We start from the raw sequence: 25170 nt of genomic DNA on the forward strand, positions 1-25170 counted from the left end.
CGCGCCGAGGCTGTGTTTACATTCTGCAGCCGCTCCACGTTGTGCCGCCGTCCCCGCCTTCCATTGGCCAGCTCGTCACCCAAAGCTTCGCTCCTCCCGGAGGGGCGGGCCCTCCTGGTCCCCGCGTCTCTCAGGAAAGACCCGGGTTCCCTGAGGCCTTGGCGGGACAGCCAGGGCGCGCCACAGATGGCAACTTCCTGGCCACTCCATGCTTGCCCGTGTCGCCTTCCCCTGACTGTACGCCGGGGCTGAGCCGTAGCCTGACACCCCCGGGATCCGGGAGTTGCTGTGGGAGGGGGCAGGCGCGAACTGGCGGGAGATGTGGGAGCCGGGCGAGGGGGAGTCCGGCCGCAGAGGAGGAGCCTCTGAGAGACTCCTTACCGCCGCCGGGCCGCACAAGCAAATGAAGTGAAGTGCGAGGGACGCGGGACGAAGGTCTGGGCGAGCGGACCCTCCAGCCACTCCGGGCGGGCCGGCGCGCACTGAAGGCAAGGCGCGACGCGCGAGCGCGCGGGCGGGCGCGCGGGAGAGGGAGCGCGCTGTCCGGAGGTGTCAGTGTGAGGCGCATGCGTGCGGGGCGGGCCCGGCCCGGCCTATATATTGGGTTGGCGCCGGCGCCAGCTGAGAGCTGAGCAGTAGCGGGTCTGGCGGTGAGGAGGTGCTGGGTGTAGGGGGGTGCGGGAGGAAAGAAAGCCCCGTCGGGCCGATCCATGACCGCGGGTGGGAGCCTCGGGGAGCAGAGGTGGGAGCGCTGAGGACTAGACGACTGGGGGGAAGGGGTCCCCGCGTTCCGTCCCTGTCAGGACCCTTGGCAGGGGACGGGGGAGCGGCGGGGGATGGAGGGCCGCTCCTAAGTGGGAGGCCACGGAAAAGCCCCTCATTTCAGGGGCGTCTCTATACCACCCTCATTTGGGGAGCTAACCCGCAGGAGAGAGGATGGGGGTCTGGGTCCCTTCCTCCGGGAGCAAAGTTCCCGACCAGTCCAATTCCCCCCTTTCTTTAAGTCCATTTCTTCTCCCCGGCCCCCCATCTGAAGTCGGGGTGCCAGTGCCCCTCCGAGCGGCGGGCAGGGCCCGTTGGGGCCGCGAAGGAGGGAAAGGAGACTGGAGGACGTGACACCAGTCTCAGTTCCCTCCGCCCCCTGCTTCCCCGCCACTGCCGCTCTCCAAATTGGCGCGGAACCGGCTTCTCCACAGCGTTTCGCCTCCACAACCCCCTCTCTGCGCGGTTCATCCAAGACTGCAGAGGCGACGTGGAGGCACTGCCCAAGCCCCACTCTGGGTGCACGGGGAGAGGGTGGAGGACCCAGAAAAACCCGTTTGGGGGAGCTATGCCTCCCAGCGCGTTCAGGGTGCTGGGAGTGCTTTGTAAATTTTAGAAGACATTCGCGTTTCGGCTGTACATTGGGTTGAGGCAATGCAGGCATGTGTCCAAAATTAATTACTATGAGATAACTAATGTGCAGAAAACAGCATGTAAGCCACCTTCTGAGGGACTTGGCTGTAACCTCCGAATCAGCGTCTAAGTTGGCACTTGGAGAATTTGAATGACAATGTACTTGACTTTGGTTTTCCCTCTCCCCCTTCAGAGGTTTCACACACCTGAAAGAAGAGAATGTCAAGACGAAGGTAACATTATTTGTCTTGGAGCCATGTTTCACAATTAGTTGCTGCCTTTGACTTACTAATTAGACTTCCTTTTTCAAAATTCACCACAGTAGCCGTTTACAAGCTAAGCAGCAGCCCCAGCCCAGCCAGACGGATTCCCCTCAAGAAGCCCAGATAATCCAGGCCAAGAAGAGGAAAACAGTCCAGGTGATTTAAGCAGAAAGAAAGCTGGAGGGAGGAAATTCCTTGCTAGGACCTTAGTTTACCAATGGTCTTTTCTATTTTCCAGGATGTCAAAAAAAGAAAAGAGGAGGTCACCAAGAAACATCAGTATGAAATTAGGGTAATGCAGGACTGGGCTGCGTGGGTTTAGGGGAAACATGCAGGATAGGACGAATAAGAACAGAATTTAACATTACCGCTTTACAGTAGAAAAGATTCCTCTGACACTTAATGCCTCTAAAGGTCAGCAGGAAGGTGCTTATCTTTGGGTGATTTTATATGTGCCTGAATCCTACTACAGCTGCAGAGTAAGTAGTGTGCCTTGAAGCAGCTGGTTCCTTTTTGTAAATCCCTCCCTCTTGGAGCTAGCTGCCTGGTGCACCATGCAGGGCCCGCCTAATCTGTCCGATATACTGCTCTTTGTTCCCTCTCAGACTACAGTAGAGGGTCCTAATAGCTGCTGCTTGGGCATAAATAGGATGTGAGATCACTGACAGCCTGGCATTCAGCCCTTACTACCTCTTCTTCCTATGTGTTGTACAGAAAGCACTTTAGAGACAGCGATTCCTTTTGAAACCAGCATTGTGGGGGAAAAGATCCTTTAAGTAATTGATTCCACTTGATTCCAATTTTAAGATTTTGCCTTCAAGTATTCAAAAGTATGAAAGCAGGCTTAATTTAAAAAAAAAAAGTGCCCCTTGTATTGCCAGATACAGAGGACTGCAGTTTTATGATCTTTAAAATGGTTAGTGTTTTAGACTATATATAGATGCACTTTATTATTGCTCTTTTCCTTCAATTCCTAATGTCTTCTATTATTAGAATTGCATTTTGTTGTCTAAAAGATCCTGTTACTCTTTATAAAGACTGATGGGAGCTGTAAGGCTTGCTTATAAAATGTCATTGTCAAATTAGTTTTATTGTCTGCTATGTTAAGCTAAAACTACAGATTGTTTAGACATATTAGCTTTCATTTATGAAAGATACAGGACAAAAAGCTAATAACCTTAGCTTATTTCCCATTGCACAAATAGATTTTCTTGTTCTTTTTTTTTTTAAATGACAGAATTGTTGGCCACCTGTATTATCTGGGGGAATTAGTCCATGCATTATCATTGAAACACCTCACAAAGAAATAGGAACAAGTGATTTCTCCAGATTTACAAATTACAGATTTAAAAACCTTTTTATTAATCCTTCACCTCTGCCTGATTTAAGGTAAGAAAAATTTCAGTAATTTTTCATCAAAGATTAAAATTATACTGATTTAATACACGGCACTATTTTGAGTTATCTTTTGCTTTCACTATAAAACAGAAAAACATAAAAATTGCTTTCTTTACTAATATTTAAGCATGTGTCATTTTATCTGTAAGTAGTGCTATTTGCAAATGATATGAGTATTTAAAACATTGATCCTATAAGATTATTTTCATTTGCTTGCTGAGTGCTGTTAAGACTGAGCAGGACCGAATTACTTTAATGGAGTTTGACTTATCTAAATTGTCAAGATGAAAGCATTTTAACATGTACAGCATTTTCAACTGATGTACCAACCCTATTTATTTAGTACCATGCTTAATAAGGTCTAAACTTTTTTCTAACCCATATGATTAAGAGGTACAGCTTATATAAAACATGTAGTAATTTGTTTGGCTTTAATAAGCAAATTAATGGAATCAGACACTTAAATTCATCAATCCCCCTTCTCCCATACTCTGTCCCACCTTATCCCCACTACAGGTGACTCTACTGTAGATGATCTATTTGCAGGTGATTGAGACTTGTCTTTACTGTGATCATATGCTTTAAATATTTAACGTTTAGTATTGTTATTGAAAAAACATGGTTATCTCTTAAACATAACCTTTATAAATTGTAAGTAGGACAAGAAAGCAATCTTTTGAAACCTACCAATTTAGATTATTATAGTCCAGGTTCTCACTGTATTCTTTCCGGTCTCTACTTTCTTATGCAAAAGGAATGGTTTTTAAAAATTAAAGTAGAAATTTTTTTCTAATTTAAGAGCTTTTTCTTTCAAGTTCTAATTGAAAGTTGGATTTCAATGTGTGAAATTGAATTTATTCTTTGTGAAACAGATAGCTTGTATATTATGTAGATCACGCCATTTAAATTATGTCCTCCCCCCTTTCCATAGCTGGGGATGTTCAAAGGAGGTTTGGCTAAACATGTTAAGAAAGGAGAGCAGATATATTCATGACAAGCATTTTGAAGTTCTGCATTCTGACTTGGAACCACAGATGAGGTCAATACTTCTAGACTGGCTTTTAGAGGTATGTTCCAGCAATATACATTTCCTTTGTCTCTGTATGATGGAAAAATATTTAAATGTAGATTTGCTTTCCATGTGCCCTCTGGGTATATTATCCATTGCCATCAAACCATCTTTTTTGGGTTATTTGTTATAGTTGATGGTACCCAAGGTGGAAAATGTCTGTAAGAGTAAAATCATATGGACACAGCCACTACATACAACCAAACCCAATTCAGAATTCCTGATATCCTTGGGTATTACTATTTACTGGGCACTGTTTTAGGTGTTGAGGATACTTAAGATGAAGGGAAATGTATAGTTGACTAGGTTCTGAATTCTGCTATGCAAAGTAAAGAACCAGAAGAACCAGAACTAGGCTTCAGTGTCCCCAGAAGTCATTTTCTGCATTACCAAAATCAAATTGGAATCCTGATTTCTCTGTCCTAACCCAAACCATAATGAGGCTTTGGATATCTGGGAGCCTTAAGCCCTGTAGGCAGGTTCTGGGTAGCCTCCTTTTATTATGTACTTCTATTCCTTTCAGAAATACACTGTACCATTAAAAGAATAAAAGTGATCCTGAAGCCCCCTATAGATCTATCCCAGATTTTTCTCTTGTTTAGATCCATTCCCTTTGATAAAAATTCTAAAGTCTCTAAAATTATTACTGACAAAAGGATTACTTATGTTGATGTGAAAATGATTTTCTTCCAACTTTTGTAAATCATTTTTGAGATGATATGATGCATTCTAAGGGAGAAATACAATAGGCTTTTGGGTGGAGTAGCAGATGGCAGAACAGATCTCAGAAGCTATCAGAAAAGTTTTTAAGACTAAAAAATGTCCTTCTGTGTCAGGTCATCTGGTTCCCTATTCTGAGTAGAATGAAAAATTGAATTTTAATAGTGTGGGTATAAGACTTAGGTAGTTGGGGCCAGGTGCGGTGGCTCACGCCTATAATCCTAGCACGCTGGGAGACTGAGATGGGCAGATCACTCAAGGTCAGCAGTTCGAGACCAGCCTGAGCAAGGGTGAGACCCCATCTCTACTAAATATACAAAGAAATTAATTGGCCAACTAAAAATATATAGAAAAAAAATTAGCCAGACATGGTGGCACATGCTTATAGTCCCAGCTACTTGGGAGGCTGAGGCAAAAGGATTGCTTGAGCCCGGGAGTTTGAGGTTGCTGTGAGCTAGGCTGATGCTACGGCGCTCTAGCCCTGGCAACTGAGTGAGACTCTGTCTCAAAAAAAAAAAAAAGACAGACAGACTTAGGTAGTTGGGACTTTTTCTGAGTGTCTAGTGATCATGCAATAAACTTAGGCACAATTAACTTAATTTTTTTTTCCTTTTTATGTTAGACCAAAATTCTTCATCCAGTGGTTATCCTATCCAACTTATTCCTATTTTCTCCTAAATATGATTATATGCAAAAAACAGAATAAATCCAGTAGTGTTAAACTCTATTTTGTCTTAGTATATTCTTTGTATTGGAATGCAAAGATGGTTCAACATTTGAAAATCTATTTATTTGTTATTTTAATAGTTAAAATGAGAAAAATCCTAAGATCTCACTAGATTCAAAAGACATTTTTTGAAATTCAACATCCAGTCCTGATTTTAAGATACGTAGTAAGCTAGGAATAGCATATTTCCGTAACATTAAGTGTTTAATAGAAACTCGTGCATCTCTGTCCTTCTATTTCCTCATCTCCCAAATGAGGATAATGGTATTGACTTTATAGAGTTACTGTGAGATTGAAAAGCTTTCCCTTTAAGTATGGAAATGACTGATACTATTTATTATTGACAAGAGTAAAACATTAGAGCAATTCCCATTAAAGACAGAAAGACGGGATAAGACATAGGTTTTGTCTATTACCAATGTTACTCATTCGGTATTCTATAATTTCTTAACCAGTACAGTAAAATATAAAAAAAAAAATGAGGCAAAAATGTGAAAAAAGCTACAAAGCTAATAAGTGTAAATGAGGATGGTAATAGATCTGTTTATCCTATTAGTACATGTTAATTTTTTTCCCTCTCCTATCTTAACTTTGGTATCCTAAAAAGCAAAGTTTGGCTAAAAGTATTCTGAAGTCTGGTATGCTAAGAGATGACTTTACAATTTGAAGAAATTCAGAGGATAATATTTAAATGTTTTGATTCTTCACTAGGTATGTGAAGTATACACACTTCATAGGGAAACATTTTATCTTGCCCAAGACTTTTTTGATAGATTTATGTTGACACAAAAGGATATAAATAAAAATATGCTTCAACTCATTGGAATTACCTCATTATTCATTGCTTCTAAACTTGAGGTAAGTTCACAAAGTTTATCCATGGATATATTTATCCCAAACTTTTGTTATTTTAATCAACACATTAATCCCAGAGAATTCTATTCTTTTTTATATTAACTCCTTAGGAGAGGTGAGTGGTTCTGTTCCTTAGTACACTATCTGAACATCATGATGGGGATGGAAAATAAATTATCATAGTTCCCTCTGTACTCTAAGCCCATTATGAGTCTCTGGTTTAGATTCTGAGATTAGTATTACTATATGTAGGTGAAACGTTCCATCACTCATTCTGCCAAACAAAACATATTGCTGTTGTCTTTACATACATAATTATGGTGCTTGGATTCCATAGAATGATCTTTGAAAACTAAACAGCCAATCAGATGAAAAAAAATGCTACGGTGGGTTAGAATAATGATTTATCCAGCCTGGATTTTTCAACTTTTTGATGGTACAAAAGTGATACGCATTCATTACACTCCTTGACTCATGATGAGGAGTTACATCTGGATAAGTTGAAAATATTGTTAAGTTGAAAACCCACTAATGATATTTTCAATTTACAATGGGTTTACTGAGATGTAGCCCCATCATAAAGTCAAGAACAACTGTAATTCTTTTATCTCAATATCAATTGTGCTTAATAAAAAAAATTCCAATTTAAAGGAAATCTACGCTCCTAAACTCCAAGAGTTTGCTTACGTCACTGATGGTGCTTGCAGTGAAGAGGATATCTTAAGGATGGAACTCATGATATTAAAGGTAATAATAATTACCTTTATTTCTAGTTGCAACTTGGTAACATAGTAGTTATAACCAAATCTGAAACACTATGATGTAAATAGTCAAAACTGAGATTTTTTAGTATTAGGATCCAGTTCTAAGAGGTTAATGCATCAAAACATTGACAGTTATATATGGCTGGGAGGGGAATTTACTTAACCTCAAGTCTACTATATAATGTGGTATGTGTGCCTCTACTAACTACATTCATTAACAGGCATTTTAAAATTTTGTTAACAGGCTTTAAAATGGGAACTTTGTCCTGTTACAATCATCTCCTGGCTAAATCTCTTTCTCCAAGTTGATGCTCTTAAAGATGCTCCTAAAGTCCTTCTACCTCAGTATTCTCAGGAAACATTCATTCAAATAGCTCAGGTATTGACATTTTTATTGACTATATGCTAATGTTGTTAATTTCAGATTTGTTTAGTTTATATATAGTCTTAAATAGGCTATACAACAAAGTTGTATTGAATTCACTCAATTGACTAGAACAAAACTTTTGATGTATAAAATTCTGTCCCTAATGTTTATGTTGCTTAGTAATTCTAGAAAGCAAAGTCCTTAAACTTATGAGTACTTTTCTTTTTCTGTTGAGAAAGTGTCACTGTGTTGCCCAGGCTAGAGTGCCGTGGCGTCAGCCCAGCTTAGCTCACAGCAACCTCAAACTCCTGGGCTCAAGCAATCCTTCTGTCTCAGCCTTCCAAGTAGCTGAGACTACAGGTGTGCGCCACCATGTCCGGCTAATTTTTTCTATATATTTTTAGTTGGCCAAGTAATCTTTTTTTTTTTTTTAGTAGAGATAGGGTCTCACTCTTGCTCAGGCTGGTTTTGAACTCCTGAGCTTGAGCAATCCACCTGCCTCAGCCTTCCACAGTGCTAGGTGTTAAAGATTTTTTTAAACTTAATTTCAAATTAAGCTTTCCTAGGACAGCATGTAACAAATATTTTACAAAGTAACTAATTGGAGGAGGAGAGAGGAGCCCATTCTTTCTTGCCTGCTTGTAATATTTTAAGTCTGCTATATCTGCCATATATAAAAGTGAAGAAAATCTACATTCTTATCCTGTGTTAGAATGTGAAAATCTTACTTATGGAATAGAAAGAATTTTTGTGACATTTAAGGATGAATATTAAAGTCACCTAGGTTAAAAACTGTGTTTTGGGTAACCAATAAATATTTTAGAATGGGTTCATTTTGTAAAACTTTCTAATAAAGGCTTATTAACTTGTTCATCAGTCAGAATTCCTAGCATCCCAGATTGTCATAGGCAGTCATACCCTTTTGATAGTGGGTAAACTTTTGATAAATTGATAATGTAGAAACAGTTTCTAGAGGTATACAGCAATATTTGACTTCCAATTCTGTTAGTACTACCTTCTAGACCAATGAGGACAAACAAGTTTTATTCTGCTATATGGGTATCATCTCAAACCTCTGAAATCTAGCCCTTTAATACCATTCCACTGCTACTTGCTCAGCTCTCTTACTGCCTGGATTATACTGCCTCTTAACTAATTTCCCTGTTTATAAACATGTTTCCTCCTAGCTGCTTAAGACTAAGCTATCTTTCTTAAATTGTAACTTTCCTGATTTAAAATCTTCCAGTGGTTTCAGTAATCAGCCTATGAAGTTCTGACTTCTTAAAGACCCTTTGTGATCCAGTCTAGACTGCCTCTCTCTAGCCACCTATCTCCCCGCCCCCTTTGCTTGCATAAGAAATAAAGGAAAGGTACTCCTTGCTTATTTCATATTTTTCACCTTAGAAGTTCTGAACTACTGGGAACTACTTCAGTTTCAAGTAATGTTCCTATACCTAGAACATTCTTTACCTTCTAATATTCCTGGCTACCTTATCTTTTAAGACTCATTTAAGGCATCAGAAGCTTTCACTGTCTTTTCCGATCTGGATTAGGTGTCCTTCCTGCTAATTTATATCACACTGCATCACAATAATCCTTTCTTTGTGCCGTTACTCCCTGACATACAATCCCACAATTTTACTTCTTTCGGGTTGGTGGCTTATTCATCGTTGGATCCCTAAAGTTTTAGCAAGAGACATGTAGTATTCATCCTTTTCCTAAATTACTCGTACTTTTGTTTTTCCTTTGCTAGCTTTTAGATCTGTGTGTTCTAGCCATTGATTCATTAGAGTTCCAGTACAGAATACTGGCTGCTGCTGCCTTGTGCCATTTTACTTCCATTGAAGTGGTTAAGAAAGCCTCAGGTAAGACTCTATATTTTGTCGTCTTACCTGTTCTCAACTTCTAATGGGACTGTAATCTACAAACTGTAACATCCTGTTCAACATGAATTTAAAACTTAAGCAGAAAAAAATTCACCAGTTGGCCGGGCGCGGTGGCTCACGCCTGTAATCCTAGCTCTCTGGGAGGCCGAGGCGGGCGGATTGCTCGAGGTCAGGAGTTCGAAACCAGCCTGAGCAAGAGTGAGACCCCGTCTCTACTATAAATAGAAAGAAATTAATTGGCCAACTAATATATATATACAAAAAAAAAAAAAAATTAGCCGGGCATGGTGGCGCATGCCTGTAGTCCCAGCTACTTGGGAGGCTGAGGCAGGAGGATTGCTTGAGCCCAGGAGTTTGAGGTTGCTGTGAGCTAGACTGACGCTACGGCACTCACTCTAGCCTGGGCAATAAAGTGAGACTCTGTCTCAAAAAAAAAAAAAAATTCACCAGTTTAGTGATTACCTTCCTATTAGAAGTACTTTCCAGTCCTCAATGTATAGCTACAAACAATAAGACCAAATGGAATTTAAATCCATTTGGAGTGTATCACCATGATTACAGTTCTGCTTTAAGAGTTTTTGGAGATTTGACAATTTCAACTTTATATGTAGACGGTACTGGTTAAGAAGTCTGAAGTCTTTTTCCCCTTCAATAGTCATGGTATAAACACAATTTGAAAATGGTAATCTGTTTTGACTTGTTAAACTTGTTGATTTGGATTTTTTGGTTTCTTTTTAAAATGAGTTTTAGAACTAGCTCAAAATTTAAAAGCAGGAACAAGTATATTAGGCACACATAAGATAGTTTCTGATGTACAACCTTCACATTTTTCCAACTTTTTCCTTCTATCTAGGTTTGGAGTGGGACAACATTTCAGAGTGTGTAGATTGGATGGTGCCTTTTGTCACTATAGTAAAAAGCACTAGTCCAGTGAAGCTGAAGACTTTTAAGAAGATTCCTATGGAAGACAGACATAATATCCAGACACATACAAATTATTTGGCTATGCTGGTATGTTTTTTTGGTCTTGCTATCTATATCTATTAAGTCACTGAAACTGATAGGATACTATAGAATACTACTTCAGGCAGTTACATAAGATGGTAGGGGGAAAGGAAGTTCTAATGAGCACACTGATTCCAAAATGTAGTAAAGTTAGTAATACTGCTTTGAAGTCAAAGCAATATTTGTAAAGAGTATCAAGATCAGTGCCAATAGTCTAGATAAGGATTAAAATATATAAAAAACATGTTATAGGTAGTTCAAATTGTTGAACCTTAGAATGACTATTTTCATTTTCAAAGACATAAAGACACTATATATTAAGCCTGAATGGTCTCAAATAAGTATACCAAGGTCTGACTATCAATGCATGATTTCTTCACATGTATAGGATGAAGTACATTACATAAACACCTTCAGAAAAAGGGGACAGTTGTCACCAGTGTGCAATGGAGGCATTATGACACCACCGAAGAGCACTGAAAAACCACCAGGAAAACTCTAAAGAAGTTAACCAACCCAAATAAGTTGGAATTCACCAAGTACTGGATAGTATTTGATAAAACCAAACTACTAAAGTTTTACAAGAAGATAGTGCTGTGATTTGTCCTGGCCAATTCAGAAGTTACACTGCCATTCTTTGATGAAAAAACTTTAAAAATTGGCACTAAGGAAGAAATTGAATTGTCTGTTAGCTGTTAAAGAAACAGCAGGACTTGTTTACAAAGATGACTTCATTCCCAAGGTTACTGGAGAGAAGCCAGCCATAGCAACCTTTTTTAAGATCCAGTGTTATTATGTTTATCTTGATAAACTAGGAATTTTATCATTAAAGGGTACATTAAGTGATATATACCTTGAATCTACCTTTTAGATTCTCAAAATTCCTACACTCTTGACTAGTGCAATTTGGTTCTTGCAAATAAAATTTAAACTTGTTTACAAAGGTTTAGTTTTGTAATAAGGTGACTAATTTATTGATAGTTGCTATAGCAAGCTATTATAAAACTTGAATTTCTACAAATGGTGAAATTTAATCTGTTTTCTAACTAGTTTATTTGCCTTGCCATAATACATTTTTGTAACCAGTAAGGCTTAGATGAACATGGTGTTTAACCTGTGCTCTAAACAATGAGAGTACCAAAGAAATAATAAACAAGATAAATGCTGTGGCTCCTACTTGGGGCTTTGACACATAGGTTGCTTTATAATAACATTGTTGTATGTCACAATTTTGGTGAAAACCTTAAGTACCCTTTCTAATTATTTATGAGAAAGTCACTTTATTACTCTAAGATATCCCTAAGGACTTTTTTTTTAGTGTGACTAAGGCTTTATTTAAGTTTGCAAAACTGTTTTAGACAGTGTCAAAGTGACAAAGCTTAACACTTGGCCTAAACTTCTATTTTCTTAAGGCAGAAGAGTATTAAATGTATACTGACTCCTAGAAAAATCTATTTATTAAAAAAAAAAAACTTGCTGTATATAGACTAGCTACTTCTACATATATATTTTAAATTAGCTTTTAAAATAAATTTCAGCCTCAAAGTAGATAGATTTAATTAGAAAACAAATTTTTGTTGTCAGACATGTGAATCTCTTCTCCCTTTGAAGAAATTATAAATTTAAGCTATTGTTATGAAGTCTTCTGTATAGTTTTTGTTTTTAAACTAATTTCAGTATTTTGTCTGAAAAGAAAACACCACTAAATGTGTATATATGTATTATATAAACTTAATCTTTTAATACTGTTTATTTTTAGCCCATTGTTTAAAAAATAAAAGTTAAAAAATTTTAACTAACTGCTTAAAAGTAAAGTTTTGCCATTGCTTGGAGAAACTTTTTTTTCCTTCGCTGCGCTGCCAGCTGTAACACTTCTTCTGGGTTGCTTGCGTTCAATTCTGTCTGGCCGATAGCTTTGATCTTCCAAAACAAAAAAGCAATATTAGAGATCTGGTCAAAAATTAAGTCTTGCTGGTATATAGAACATAAAGCTACCTATATGATAATAATGATAGTTTTAATGATTAACTGAAGCTCTAATTGTAAAACCCCAAGAGTTGTGGGAAAAATTAATGTGTAAAAATCAACTACAGCCACTTTTTTTTATCTTTCAAAATCCATTTAAAATTTATTTAATGGGATAATCTTGCCTTGCTCACACCTTACTACTCAAAATGTGGCCAAAGAACCATCAACATTAGCATCAATTGAAACCTTGTCAGAAATGCAGGCCCCACCCAGGTCCAGAGAATCAAAATCTGCATTTGCACAAGAGCAGTGGTAATATGTGTACATTGAAGTTTACCAAGATCCTTGATTTTTCTGCTTGTCTTGGTAATGGAAAGTCCTAAAATGACCTTAGGCCACAGCACATTCAATTTACAAATTAGAATGCCAGTGCTAGATGTTAATCAGACCTCCAATTTTACTCAAAGGTAAGTCTTTGTCTTCTTACTTCCCCAGGTAATTGTCTTGACTTGGAAAGGAGCATGATTGGCACATTCTCACTCTGTCCCCACCCCACCCCCATCTTTTCCTTCTCACATCAGCATGTTTCCTTTGCTTCTCACTTAGGCCAAAGTAGGAGTGTCAGGTCTGGTGGAGGGTAAACAGGTGGCAAAGAAATGGCCAAGAGCAGAGAGCAGGAACCAAATTGTAGGTAGGAACCAAATTACAGCTAAGAACTATTTCCTGGTGGGAATATACAGGATAAAAAGTTCCTAGTAACCTTTAACTGACCTACAGCTCCTTATTATCTAATTAGCATGACTAGAGCCACTCTTACAGAAAAGACTGATTGCTGTAGCACAGTTTATGGAATTATCTTTGGTGACATTTTATCACATGTAAATTTATTTGAAAACATCAGTAAGCAAACTCTACATGGTAATTTGACACATGGCACCTTTTTTTAGAGTTAAGGCTCCTACATATTAGTTTTAAAAAAATCATAATTTATGTTTCTGGGCGTCACTTTTTTAGTGTACAAAAATAGCTAGTTGCTCAGCACTGTAGTAGCATATAGTAGGCCGGCACGGTGAGGTGGGTGGATCGCTTAAGGTCAGGAGTTCAAAACCAGACTGAGCAAGAGTGAGACCCCATCTCTACTAAAAAATAGAAAGAAATTAATTGGCCAACTAAAAATATATAGAAAATATTAGCCGGGCATGGTGGTGCGTGCCTATAGTCCCAGCTACTTGGGAGGCTGAGGCAGAAGGATTGCTCGAGTCCAGGAGTTTGAGGTTGCTGTGAGCTAGGCTGACGCCATGGCACTCTAGCCCAGGCAACACAGTGAGACTCTGGTCTCAAAAAAAAAAAAAAAAAAAAAAAGCATATAGTAGCTCAACTTTTCATGATTAGAAAGAAGTACCTCAACCTACTACTAAATATACATACTAGTTTTCTGCTATAGAGTATTTATATAGTTTAGGACCTTAGAATATACTTTTAGATTAAAAAAATTAGAACACGACTACTCTGATATATAGCTTGAAAGGAGATATGACTATTCAGAAATGATTATCAGTATGGGAGGTTAAGGAATAGGAGAAATTGCTGGGTGATGCCATTTCAATATAAAGAAATGCATGTGGCAAAGGCTTGTAGTAGGTATAACTAGAGTTGTTTCAAACAAACAAGGCAGCCCAAAGACAACTGGCTATAAAAGCCCAAAGAGTGAGACAGAAGAATAGGAGCCAGATATTTGAGAGAAATAATATATCCCAAGTGGGTATTAGTCAAACCATGAGTGGATGAGATTACCTAGGAAGACTGTAGGGTGATCAGAAAATAACCCAAAGACCAATTTTCTGTGAAAACCAAGTTTAAGGAGTGGGCAGAGGGAGATACAAGGAAGAATAGTCAGGGAAAAATAAAGTGACAGGGAAGCCAAAGGAGTATCTCAAGAAGGAAGGAGATGTTAACAGTAGGAAAAGGACGAAAAGTATCCACTGGGTTTGGCATTTGGTGACCCTTGAGAGAACAGTTAAGAGTGATGATGGCAGAAGTCAAAGTGCACTGGGCTGAAGAGCTTCAAACTGGGCAGAGAGGTAACGACACAATCAAGAAAAATTAGGCTAGGCCAGGCGCGGTGGCTCACGCCTGTAATCCCAGCACTCTGGGAGGCTGAGGCAGGTGGATTGCTTGAGGTCAGGAGTTCGAAACCAGCCTGAGCAAGAGCGAGACCCCGTCTCTACTATAAGTAGTAAGAAATTAATTGGACAACTAAAAATACATAGAAAAAATTAGCAAGGCATGGTGGTGCATGCCTGTAGTCTCAGCTACTTAGGAGGCTGAGGCAGCAGGATTGCTTGAGCCCAGGAGTTTGAGGTTGCTGTGAGCTAGACTGACGCCATGGCACTCACTCTAGCCTGGGCAACAAAGCGAGACTCTTTCTCAAAAAAAAAAAAAAGAAAAGTTAGGCTGAAACAGTTTATAGACTATGGGAAAGGTTGACAATATACGTGGAGAGAATTCATTAAAAGGTCCCTGACGGGACAAAAATCAAAAGCATAAAAATTTGCCTTCAGGAGTAGTATAATATCTTTTACTGACTAGCAGAGTGGGTTTAACAGTAAGTACAGCTATAGATTATTTTAAAGGTGGAAAGCAGGGACTTGAAACAGGAATTTGAAGCTGGCACTCATAGAACTGCCATTCCCAAGACTATAACATCTATGGGGACAGGAGCTGTTTAGTCTTTTTTCTGGTGTATCCCAAGCACATAAGAGGCACAGAAGTTACTGAGAATGGAAAAGATAGAGGACTCGGGGCTTAACAGAAGTTTAAAATAAGGAAAATGGAATTGGGCTGACAGAAAAAAAAACTGGTCACAAACTCAAATACCTTGTTGATTACTAGAAGTCAAGTCAGAGAAGAATAAGTTATTGGCAAAGAGTAGGTTACAGGATAAGATTGTATGTAAAACAACTTTGGCTGACAATAAGACATGGCAGCTTTGGGTGTGGGTGGCTTGCACAGAGTAAGATGACAATGGAACTAAGGCTGGCAAAGACCTGTAAAGCTGTGATAGGTAAGTTCATTACATGTCTCTTGATACATGTAGCAGAATAACTAGGAGGTTACATGAGCTAGTAAGGAGGTATAAGCCTGAAAGGAGAAAGGGCTTCAAAAATGATACAAGCAGAAATGGTTTGGGAATAGCAAAAGAAAGCTGGAAAAATTTCAACATTGACTTCTAGCCCCAGGTAAATTAAAATGAGTAAGTAGCTTCCAATCAAGTGGAACTGGCCTTCATATTTTTTTTTCTTTTTAAAAAGGTGCTGTTAAAAAAAAAAAAAAAAAAGGTGCTGTTGTTATTGTTTCCTCTAAACAATGGATGTACAATTTAGTCCAAAAGTACAGACCTTTAAAAGACACATAATAAAGAGCATATATTTTTACTAACATGAGTGAAAGAGCAAAGAAAGTATCTGGTGATACAGACGCTGCAAATGTTAGGCAAGTAATAATGGCCATAAAATGTCAAATGTTTTGGCCTCTAAATCAAATTTTATAGTTAATTCATTTATTTAGTAACTACTGGGCACCTACTATGTGCCAGGCAACATTCTAGGTACCAGTATGACAAAACCAAGTCCTTACCCTCAGGGAAATAGACAAAAAATAAGTAAATATATAGTATGTTAGAAGTTGATAAATGTTGTAGAGAAAAATCTACAGATTTACAGGAAATGAGACGACTACTACTACTGTAGGGAAAAGTAGAAATTGTTATAAGATGGTCAGGAAAGGATGATTACAAAGAAGGTGACAACTGAGGAGAGACCTGAGGGAAGTTGGATGTCCCTTGAAGAGAAAATTTCAAAGGCCATTAAGGTGGTGAATGCTGTCAGCATGTTCAAGGAACAGTAGGGGTACTCGTGTAACAGAGGTTATCAAGGGGGAAAATCAGACGGATAAGCTATAGGCCAAGTTATATGCAGCCTTGTGGCCATCATAAGGACTTTGTGTGAGATAAAAAACCATCTGAAGGTTTGGAGCAGAGAAAAAGTAAACACTGATAACCAAATTGTGGCAGTAACTAAGCATGCAAAATCTTTTTTTGTTGCTGGTCCAAATCTTAATTGTTAATAACAATTGTCTAATAGTCTACAAACTAAGTATATTCTAGAAACTGAAGAAAAGCAGAAGGTAACTTACTGCAATTTGTCTTTTATCTGTTTCTCCTCTTTTATGATGAAGGTCTAAATGAATCAGTTAAGAAAAAGAAATCTGATAATATTAAATATCATAAGAGAATCTCAACTGTTTTTCAGTTTTGATTTGGAAAAGACACAATATTAAATACTTCTCTAATTTACAGAAGTGAACTATTCTAACATAACATGCATTGATGGAAGGATACAAGTCAAGTATTCCAAAATGGTAACATCCCAAATGTAGTCATAGTAGGAGTCCATAGCATCATGGCTGAAAAAGAGAATTCAGTTACTTCTTCATTCTTAAACAGAAAAACTTCCACCTCAATTTATTTTAAAAATCATTCATACCTGTTTTGTTCCTGTAGTGATTTAAAGGCTGTTTTGTAGTCAATTTCTCTGAGGAACTGACATAAAATTGCTACCTACATAGACAAAGATTGAAAATGGTTTCATGTAGTGACAACTGGCTTGGTTTTAAGAGGGTAATCTTTAATTATTCTTGTATGAAGAATATATTCTTTACTTTAAGAAGCCATGTAGATCGTGCTGAGTGCATCAGCTCATATTTATGGATTCCATCCATTTTAATTTCAAAAACCTTTACACAAGTGTCTCTTTGACTAATATTGTCTTCATTGGTGACCTTAACCACAAATTTTTAGAGCTTTTGTTTATTTGAATGAGAAGCTGGCAAACAGCCAGTTCAGAAAACTGAAGGGGATGGAAAACTGCCAAGCAAAAGTGTCATGACATTCAAGGACATACAGAACATGCAATTAAACCTTTCACAGCTCCAAGTACTAATGCCCATTTTGGCAAAATTTAGGCTGCCAGTCTGCTTAACATAGAAAACATCTATTTTAATTAGGTCATAAAATTCATCTCTTTAAAAAATATTCTTAATATTTGCTGATAATTCACATACCATAAAAATGATCCTTTTAAAGTACAAAATCCAGTGGTCTTTAGTATTATTCACAAAGTTGTATAACCATCGCCACTACCTAATTCCAAAACATTTTCAATACACCCCCCAAAAAACCCATACCTATTAGCACTCTTCCCTCCCTCTCTCCTTAAACCTCTGGTAACCATTAATTTACTTTCTGTCTCTATAGATTTGCCTATTTTGGACATTTCATATGAATGGAATCATATAATATATGGCCTTCTGTGTCTAGCTTCTTTCACTTAGCATAATCTTTTAAAGTTTATCCATGTTGTAGTATGTGTCAGTAATTCATTCCTTTTGATGGCTAAATAATATTTCATTGTATGGATAGACCACATATTATCTGGCCATTCATCATTTGATGGACATTAGAGTTGTTTCTACTTTTTGGCTATTATAATGCTGCTATGAACATTCATGTACAACTTTTTCTGCGGACATATGATTTCAATTCTCTTGGGTATATATCTAGGAATGGAATTGCTGAGTCATATGGTAATTTCTACGTTTAGCTTTTTGAGGAACTGCCAAACTATTTTCCCAAGGCTGCACAATTTTATATTCCTCCCAGCAACATATGAGGATTTTCTATATCCTCACCAACACTTATTAGATTTCCTTTGATTACAGCCATCCTACTGGGCATGAAGTGGTATCTCATTGTGGTTTTGATTTGCATTTCCCTGATGACTAGTGTACATATCTAATCTTAAATATTAAAAAAAAATACTTGAAAATACTTTTTTCCATTTAGGAGATTTAAAGGTCAATGTTTTCTAATTCATACTTTCATTTTAGTTGAACCCCTATAAACTACCAAGAAGAATTTAAAGAATATGCCAAACTCTTAAACACTATAAACTTAAATAACTTTGATATGGAAAATAAAAGCTACTTTCCAATCTAACACTTTATATATTATAAACTCAAATATATATGAAAATAAACCAACAGCATAATATAAACTAACCTGTGTGTGGCAATTCAGCAAAGAACAACATTTTATCATTCGTTTTATTACCTACGAGAACAAAATTCTGATTATTTTCAAAAACTAGTTAACACTGATTGTAACAAATGAACCACTCTGGTACAGAATGTCCACAGAGCGGGAAGCTGGTGGGGAGGGATATGGGAACTCTGTACTTTCCACTCAATGTTGCCATGAACCTAAAAGTGCTATACAAAATAAATTTTAAAAACCCACTCAATTTGAAATCTTATTTCAAGAGCCATTTATTCTAAGTATTTAAAAAATGACATTTGTTAAAGTTATGATACTGGTAGCCTAAATCAGAGGAAATAACAATGCATATCAAAAGAAAATGAATAAAATTTGATACCAGGGCCATTGGAGGGGGAAGAAATTGGGGAGAAGTAGATCAAAGGGCACAAATTTGCAATTAGGTAGAATAAGTCTAGAACTCTAATATATAGCATGAGGACTACAGTTTATAATACTGTATTATATACTAAAAATTTGCTTAGAGTAGATTTTAGGTGCTCTTATCACCAAAAATGGGTAAGTATGGAAGGTGATGGTTGTGTTTGACTGTAATAATCATTTCACTATGTATCTATCTATCAAAACATCACTTTGTATGCCATAAATATATGCCAAAAAATTAGAAAAAAAGAATTGGAGATTTAGGAGATAAAATCCATGATTTAAGAGCTACATAGATGTTGGTGGGGAAAAGAGCCAAAGATGATGCTCAGGATTTGGACTTAGACAACTCAAATGGTTACGTATGGGTATTTTGGAATTTTGAGATTTTTTTAGAAGGGCAGGTGAGTTTATTAGGAGTATTAGAAGTTCATTACTTTATGGTAAAGTAAGATACTGAAATCAGTTTCGGACAGGTAGAATCTGAGGTGTTTTGGGGAAATCACTGGAAATAGGGACATTGAAAATAGGGACAGCAATCTGGTCTAGAGCCATGAACTTGGGTGTTATCATTGCATAAATGTAAATGAGTAAGTTCAGCCAAAAGAGGGCCCAGGAAGAACACATACAGGTAAGCAAGAAACAAGCAAGCCTATGAGAGCAATTTACCTGGTCTGTATACACATCAGGGGGTACAGCCTTATTAAAGAAATCAGAACACACAGCTCCTGCCTGGAGGTAGTAGTGAAGAGCTGCCGAATACTGATTTGTTGCTGAAGTAGAAAACAGAGATAAAGCATTATGTATCATTAGATGTAACAGTTGAAAAAACAGGGCCTCTTTTGTGAAGAGTCAGGTATAACTTCATGAGCTGACAAAAGAAAATTCAAACCATAGGGATAAAATTTTATACTTATTCAGGACAACACTGAGAAATACTGCCTGTATTTTTTTTAAACCACATTGAAGATATGATAGATTCTCTGCCTTCTATAACTGATTAGCCAAAATCTTAGCTCAGATTACTCACAAAATTTACTAGTATAGAATTTAGTATTTAGAGGTATTTATTTCCCAAATGTCCAAACTGGAAACATCCTAATTTTCTGAGGTAGTTCAGAATCAGTATATCTATTCTGCAAATAGATATTAAGAACTTGATAAATTCTTTGGAGGGGCAGGGGTGAAAATAAGCATTAAAATTGGCATTTGTTTCAAAACAATCTGGAGGAGAGTGAAACGATATAGGTAAGGGTACAGATGAAACAAGATTGGCTGTGGGTTAATTCATTAACGCTAGGTAGTAGATACACTGGGGTTCATTACACTATTCCTCCTACCTTTATTTGAAGTTTCCCTTTAAAAAAAATCAACTCCTAAAAACCTGATCCTAAAATGATACCAGTCAGAAATCTTATTTAATCTGCATAGTAATAGAAATACTGAAAATTTCATATCAAGTTGAGAAATCCTATGACACATGGGGGAAGGGGAAGTGGGGGGAGGAGATCAGAAATCTATCTCTAAGAATACAAATAATTATTAAGAGTACCTGGAGAGATTTTAAAATCTTTAAATAGTAACTTTGCAAACAAAACCTACTCTTATTCCTTAAGAATGTTTTACTAATTTATTAGATGAAAAATTATTCACTATTTGAAAAAAACAAAAAAGGTAGCCAACATAAAATTAAAAACATCTGAACCAAAGGTTCTATACCAAAAACGTGTAAGACAATTATAGTTTTACTGTCTTAATTTTACCAAGGAAGAAGAGCAAATCTCAAGGACAAAACTTAATACAGTTTAATAGAGTACTGTAATAAAATGTGTAATATATTTAATAGCAACCAAACATCTCACTTACCAAAATAAATGTCTGCCTGAATAATTAACCAGGAATGGTTGTTTGGATTTATACTTAGTGTATACCGAACTAGCTCCTTCACTGTGATTGCCACAGCTTCAAAGTCCACAGACTGGAGGCTAAAGGAAGGACACTTAACATTAATCTTGATTTTTAAAAGTCAACTTCAACGTCCATACATATATTTATTAAAAACAAAAAGATTCAGCCAAAATTTAAGTGAACATCAATACAATGATAATTATTACTTAGGAATAAATATATAAGAACTATCAAAATGACTAAGTCTGAGAATGTGTGATAAGACAAGTTTTTATAAGGGTTGAAAACAATCTGATTTTTGTTTCGTTTTTTACAAAATACTAAAGGTAGACTAGACCACAGAAAAAGTACCTTTACATCTTCTACAAATGTTTAAAGCATATAAAAGTGTTAAGATAAAATACTTTATTTCTGCTTTTAGCACAATTTACAGGCAACAAAAGGAAAGAGACAGACTAATAAGATTTGCCCAAATGATTTTTAAGTTCTGTTTTCTGGTAGAGGCCACTAAAAACAAGGGCTCAAACACTAACAATACTGCTATGTGGCCTTACATCTACCTTCTAGCTTCTTGCAGGAGTAACTGACTCCCCAGGATTAGACATTTCACTGGCCCTGAAGGGGTGTGGGGCTAGATGTAGCAGCATACCACACCAGTGCACTCAGCAGCTACAGGGTCAAGAAAAGGGTAGGGAATAAGGCCAGTGGCTCTGAGCCTGGTTAAATGTGGAAGTCTAAAGATAAAGAATTAGAAGATGAAATTGTGAGAATAAAAGCCAGGGCAGCACCCAAAAAACACAGCTCCTACCTCCTTGAAGCAGTAAAACAGTGGTAGAGTACACAGGCTCCGATTCAGAGACACACAAGATTCAAGTCTCTCTACCATTGACAAGGTGAATTTGGACAAAGTACTTCTGCTGCCCTGGGGGTTAGATTTTACCAGAACTAACGACTGTGCCCAGAACAGTGGGAAAGGAATTGTAGGATTATTAGCAAGTACCCAATTATTTACTTACAACTGAATGCGTTAAATTGGTTTATGATTATATTTTATAGACATTTGCAGAATGTTACAAGTCTAAGAATTCTATCTATATATCAAACAGCTGGCTTCAAAATAGTAATACTTAAAACAACATCATTTTCACTGTTCTTAGAATACTACCCTAAGAATCAATTAAGACTCTTGCTTTTACGTTTTCTGGTCAAATATTTAGCCACATTTTATTTTCTCTGGGTCAATTTAAAGTATTTTTATCATGAAGATAATAGTTAAGTCTACTACATACCAGTCCTTATTTTAAATATCTAGCTTAGAAAATGTATTAACTTATTAACCTTCACAATTCTGAGGAAGGTACTACTACTTTTAAACCCATTTTAGAAACAAGGAACATGGCACAGAAAGCAACTTATCCAAGGTCATATACCTGGTAAGTGGCTGGGACTCAAACCCTTCGAGGCTGGCTCAGAGCCCCTATAGTAAACCATTCTTTTGGCTCATTTATAAAAACACACTGGAAATCAATCATTACACTCTACATTTAGGCCAAAGAGGTAACAAATACAACTGCTGAAATCACCAATTGAAATGGCAAAATTGTCTATACCCGATTCTTAGATTGCTATCTAATATAATAAACTTTATATAAAAATTAGAAACACATTATGATGGAACCTGCATTTAAAATGTTGTGGAGCATGCACATTTGCTTCATGAAGCATGGTGCTCCTTTGGGAAGCAAGCCTCAGTAAGTGGAGGGCAAGGTCACCCACACACTTTGACCCTCCAAATACCCACATGAGACACAGAGCTGCTTCCAATCTCTAAGACTGAGGCGGAAGCAAATTATTTACTCTGATTAATATTCTATTATCTGACTGCCTACCCATTAAAAGCTTTTCTTTTCATTTTCTTCAAAAATGCCACTTAAGAGCAATAAAATAAAGCCTGAACCTGCCCTTTAAACACAAAGTAGGAAGACTGGGAGGAAGGAAAAACTTTTATAAACCTTTGATAATTGCAGTATTATAAGAGACCTACAAGGAATTACAAAAAACCAGATACAAATATTCCAATAGATATTTATAAAAGAGAAGATACTGGAAAGCTGATAGTCATTTTTTCCAAGAGATGGGATGTCACTCTGTTGCCCAGGCTAGACTTAAACTCCTAGGTTTAGGAGTTTCACTCAAGTGATCCTCCTGCCTTAATCTCCTTGAGTAGGTGGGACTATACATGCACACCACCATGCCCAGCCAGAAAGTCATTCTTTCATTAGCCTCAGTTTCTGAATTCTACTTAGTGACAAGTAATTGGGACCACTTAGATCTTCTGTTCTCTCTAGGGCTCACATACTTTAGTTCCTACTTAACACTTAACAGCCAGACACAGTGGCTCATACCTGTAATCCTAGCATTTTGGGAGGGCCAAGCAGGAGGACTGCTTGAACCTAGGAGTTCAAGACCAGCCTGGGCAAGATAGCAAGACCTCATCTCTGCAAAATATTAAAAAATGAGCCAGCCATGGTGGCACACACTTGTAGTACCAGCTACTTGGGAGGCAGAGGCAGTAGGATTGCCTGGGCCCAGGAGTTTGAGGTTGCTGTGAGCTATGATGCTGCCACTGCACTCTAGCCCAGGCAATAGAGACCTTGTCAAAAAGGGCAGTGTGTGGTGGCTCACGCCTGTAATCCTAGCACTCTGGGAGGCCAAGGCGGGCGGATTACTTGAGGTCAGGAATTCGAAACCAGCCTGAGCAAGAGCAAGACCCCGTCTCTAGTATAAATAGAAAGAAATTAATTGGCCAACTTATATAGAAAAAATTAGCAGGGCATGGTGGCGCATGCCTAGTCCCTGCTACTCAGGAGACTGAGATAGTAGGATTGTTTGAGCCCAGGAGTTTGAGGTTGCTGTGAGCTAGGCTGATGCCACAGCACTCACTCTAGCCTGGGCAACAAAGTGAAACTCTGTCTCAAAAAAAAGAGTTATGGCCGGGCGCTGTGGCTCACACCTGTAATCCTAGCTCTTGGGAGGCCGAGGCGGGCGGATTGCTCAAGGTCAGGAGTTCAAAACCAGCCTGAGCAAGAGCGAGACGCTGTCTCTACTATAAACAGAAAGAAATTAATTGGCCAACTGATATATATATAAAAAAAAAAAAAAAAAAAATTAGCCGGGCATAGTGGCGCATGCCTGTAGTCCCAGCTACTCGGGAGGCTGAGGCAGAAGGATCACTCGAGCCCAGGAGTTTGAGGTTGCTGTGAGCTAGGCTGACGCCACGGCACTCACTCTAGCCTGGACAACAAAGTGAGACTCTGTCTCAAAAAAAAAAAAAAAAAAAGAGTTATGCCTTATTCATAATTTTTAGGAAGATAACTACTGTGACAGAGAAACCCAAAGTAGATTTGTGGCCTTTTAATCAAATTATCTAAGGGTATCTATCCTAGTCAGGATGATTTCTAAATACATAACTAATAAATGTAAGTTATACTACTACCTACTTGGGAATGGAAGATGGCCAGATAGATATGTGTTCAGCTGTAATATCATTCACAATGTCCTCCTTAAAAAAAAAAGAAAAGTATGATTTAAAAAGAAATTTCTTTCAAATATTTTTTAAATACTATGAGTGAAATTATGAAATACTGACCCGAACATTGTGAAGTTTCACAAAGAGTGACAAAATAATACTCAAAACCAATGGTTCCTATGAGAAAGAAAACACAGAATCCTTAGTGTGTATATACATTATATATATATATTTTTTAACATTTCTCCTAGCAACCTCAAAGACACCAAGTATTTTCTTTCAAAAGATCCTTACCTTTTTAAAATTTAGCATCTGCTTTAGTTTAGAGCATACTAAAGATCAACTTCACTTTTAATCTCATGAAAAATAAATCTCAGCACACAATTTACATAAAAATTACCATATTTAGATTTCTGGCTTATGCTATCTCCAAAGCTCAACTTGTCACATGATTTGAAATTGAGTAACTAGATCTCTTTCAATTAGTACTTCCAGCTACCTCCAAAAAATTTTGACTTTTTATTCCTTAATATTTAAAGGATGAAACCTAGGTTAAGTAAGTCCAATAAATAAATATGACATTAATCCTACTAAGGAAAAATTAAAGCTAGGCTTCATACATTAGCCCTATTATGAAAACTTCCTTACAATTTAAAAAACACCTGGCTCATGTTTACTAAACCATGGTAAGGTAAATGCAAAATAAACTTCTCCATTCAGATTGTTCCCCCTCCCCACAATAATAATCACTGAAGATAAGCACATTAACAGGTCCCTCTGA

General features: G+C 37.5%; 2 protein-coding genes across 3 annotated transcripts in view; one reads left to right on the plus strand and one right to left on the minus strand.

Annotated features, from left to right (window-relative positions):
- The first annotated feature begins 577 nt into the window (after positions 1–577).
- On the plus strand, positions 578–12244 carry CCNE2 (cyclin E2). Its single transcript, XM_012772834.3, has 12 exons — positions 578–650; positions 1589–1628; positions 1718–1814; positions 1897–1950; positions 2896–3047; positions 3988–4123; positions 6284–6430; positions 7079–7174; positions 7436–7570; positions 9312–9423; positions 10298–10455; positions 10838–12244. The coding sequence occupies exons 2-12, from the start codon at positions 1615–1617 to the stop codon at positions 10949–10951; spliced, it is 1215 nt and encodes a 404-aa protein (XP_012628288.1). The 5' UTR covers positions 578–650; positions 1589–1614; the 3' UTR covers positions 10952–12244.
- Positions 12181–25170, minus strand: part of INTS8 (integrator complex subunit 8) — a 53140-nt gene continuing 40150 nt past the window's right edge. The window contains exons 19-27 of one of the 2 annotated variants that reach the window (XM_076005153.1): positions 24510–24566; positions 24361–24422; positions 20819–20937; positions 19622–19725; positions 18536–18586; positions 16962–17035; positions 16817–16881; positions 16612–16655; positions 12181–12369 (exon numbers count right to left, since the gene is read on the minus strand). In XM_076005153.1, the coding sequence (XP_075861268.1) occupies positions 12253–12369; positions 16612–16655; positions 16817–16881; positions 16962–17035; positions 18536–18586; positions 19622–19725; positions 20819–20937; positions 24361–24422; positions 24510–24566 (693 nt within the window). In that variant the 3' untranslated portion in view covers positions 12181–12252. The other variant, XM_076005152.1, reaches the window with a different exon arrangement.

This window comes from Microcebus murinus, chromosome 7, assembly GCF_040939455.1.
Source record: "Microcebus murinus isolate Inina chromosome 7, M.murinus_Inina_mat1.0, whole genome shotgun sequence".
Classification (NCBI taxonomy): Eukaryota; Metazoa; Chordata; class Mammalia; order Primates; family Cheirogaleidae; genus Microcebus; species Microcebus murinus.

Bases quoted from the DNA above. Each gene is read 5' to 3' on its own strand.
- CCNE2 (XM_012772834.3), top strand. The intron at 6,431-7,078 runs GTAAGTTCACAA...TCCAATTTAAAG, and splicing joins TCATTGCTTCTAAACTTGAG to GAAATCTACGCTCCTAAACT. The intron at 7,175-7,435 runs GTAATAATAATT...TTTTGTTAACAG, and splicing joins TGGAACTCATGATATTAAAG to GCTTTAAAATGGGAACTTTG.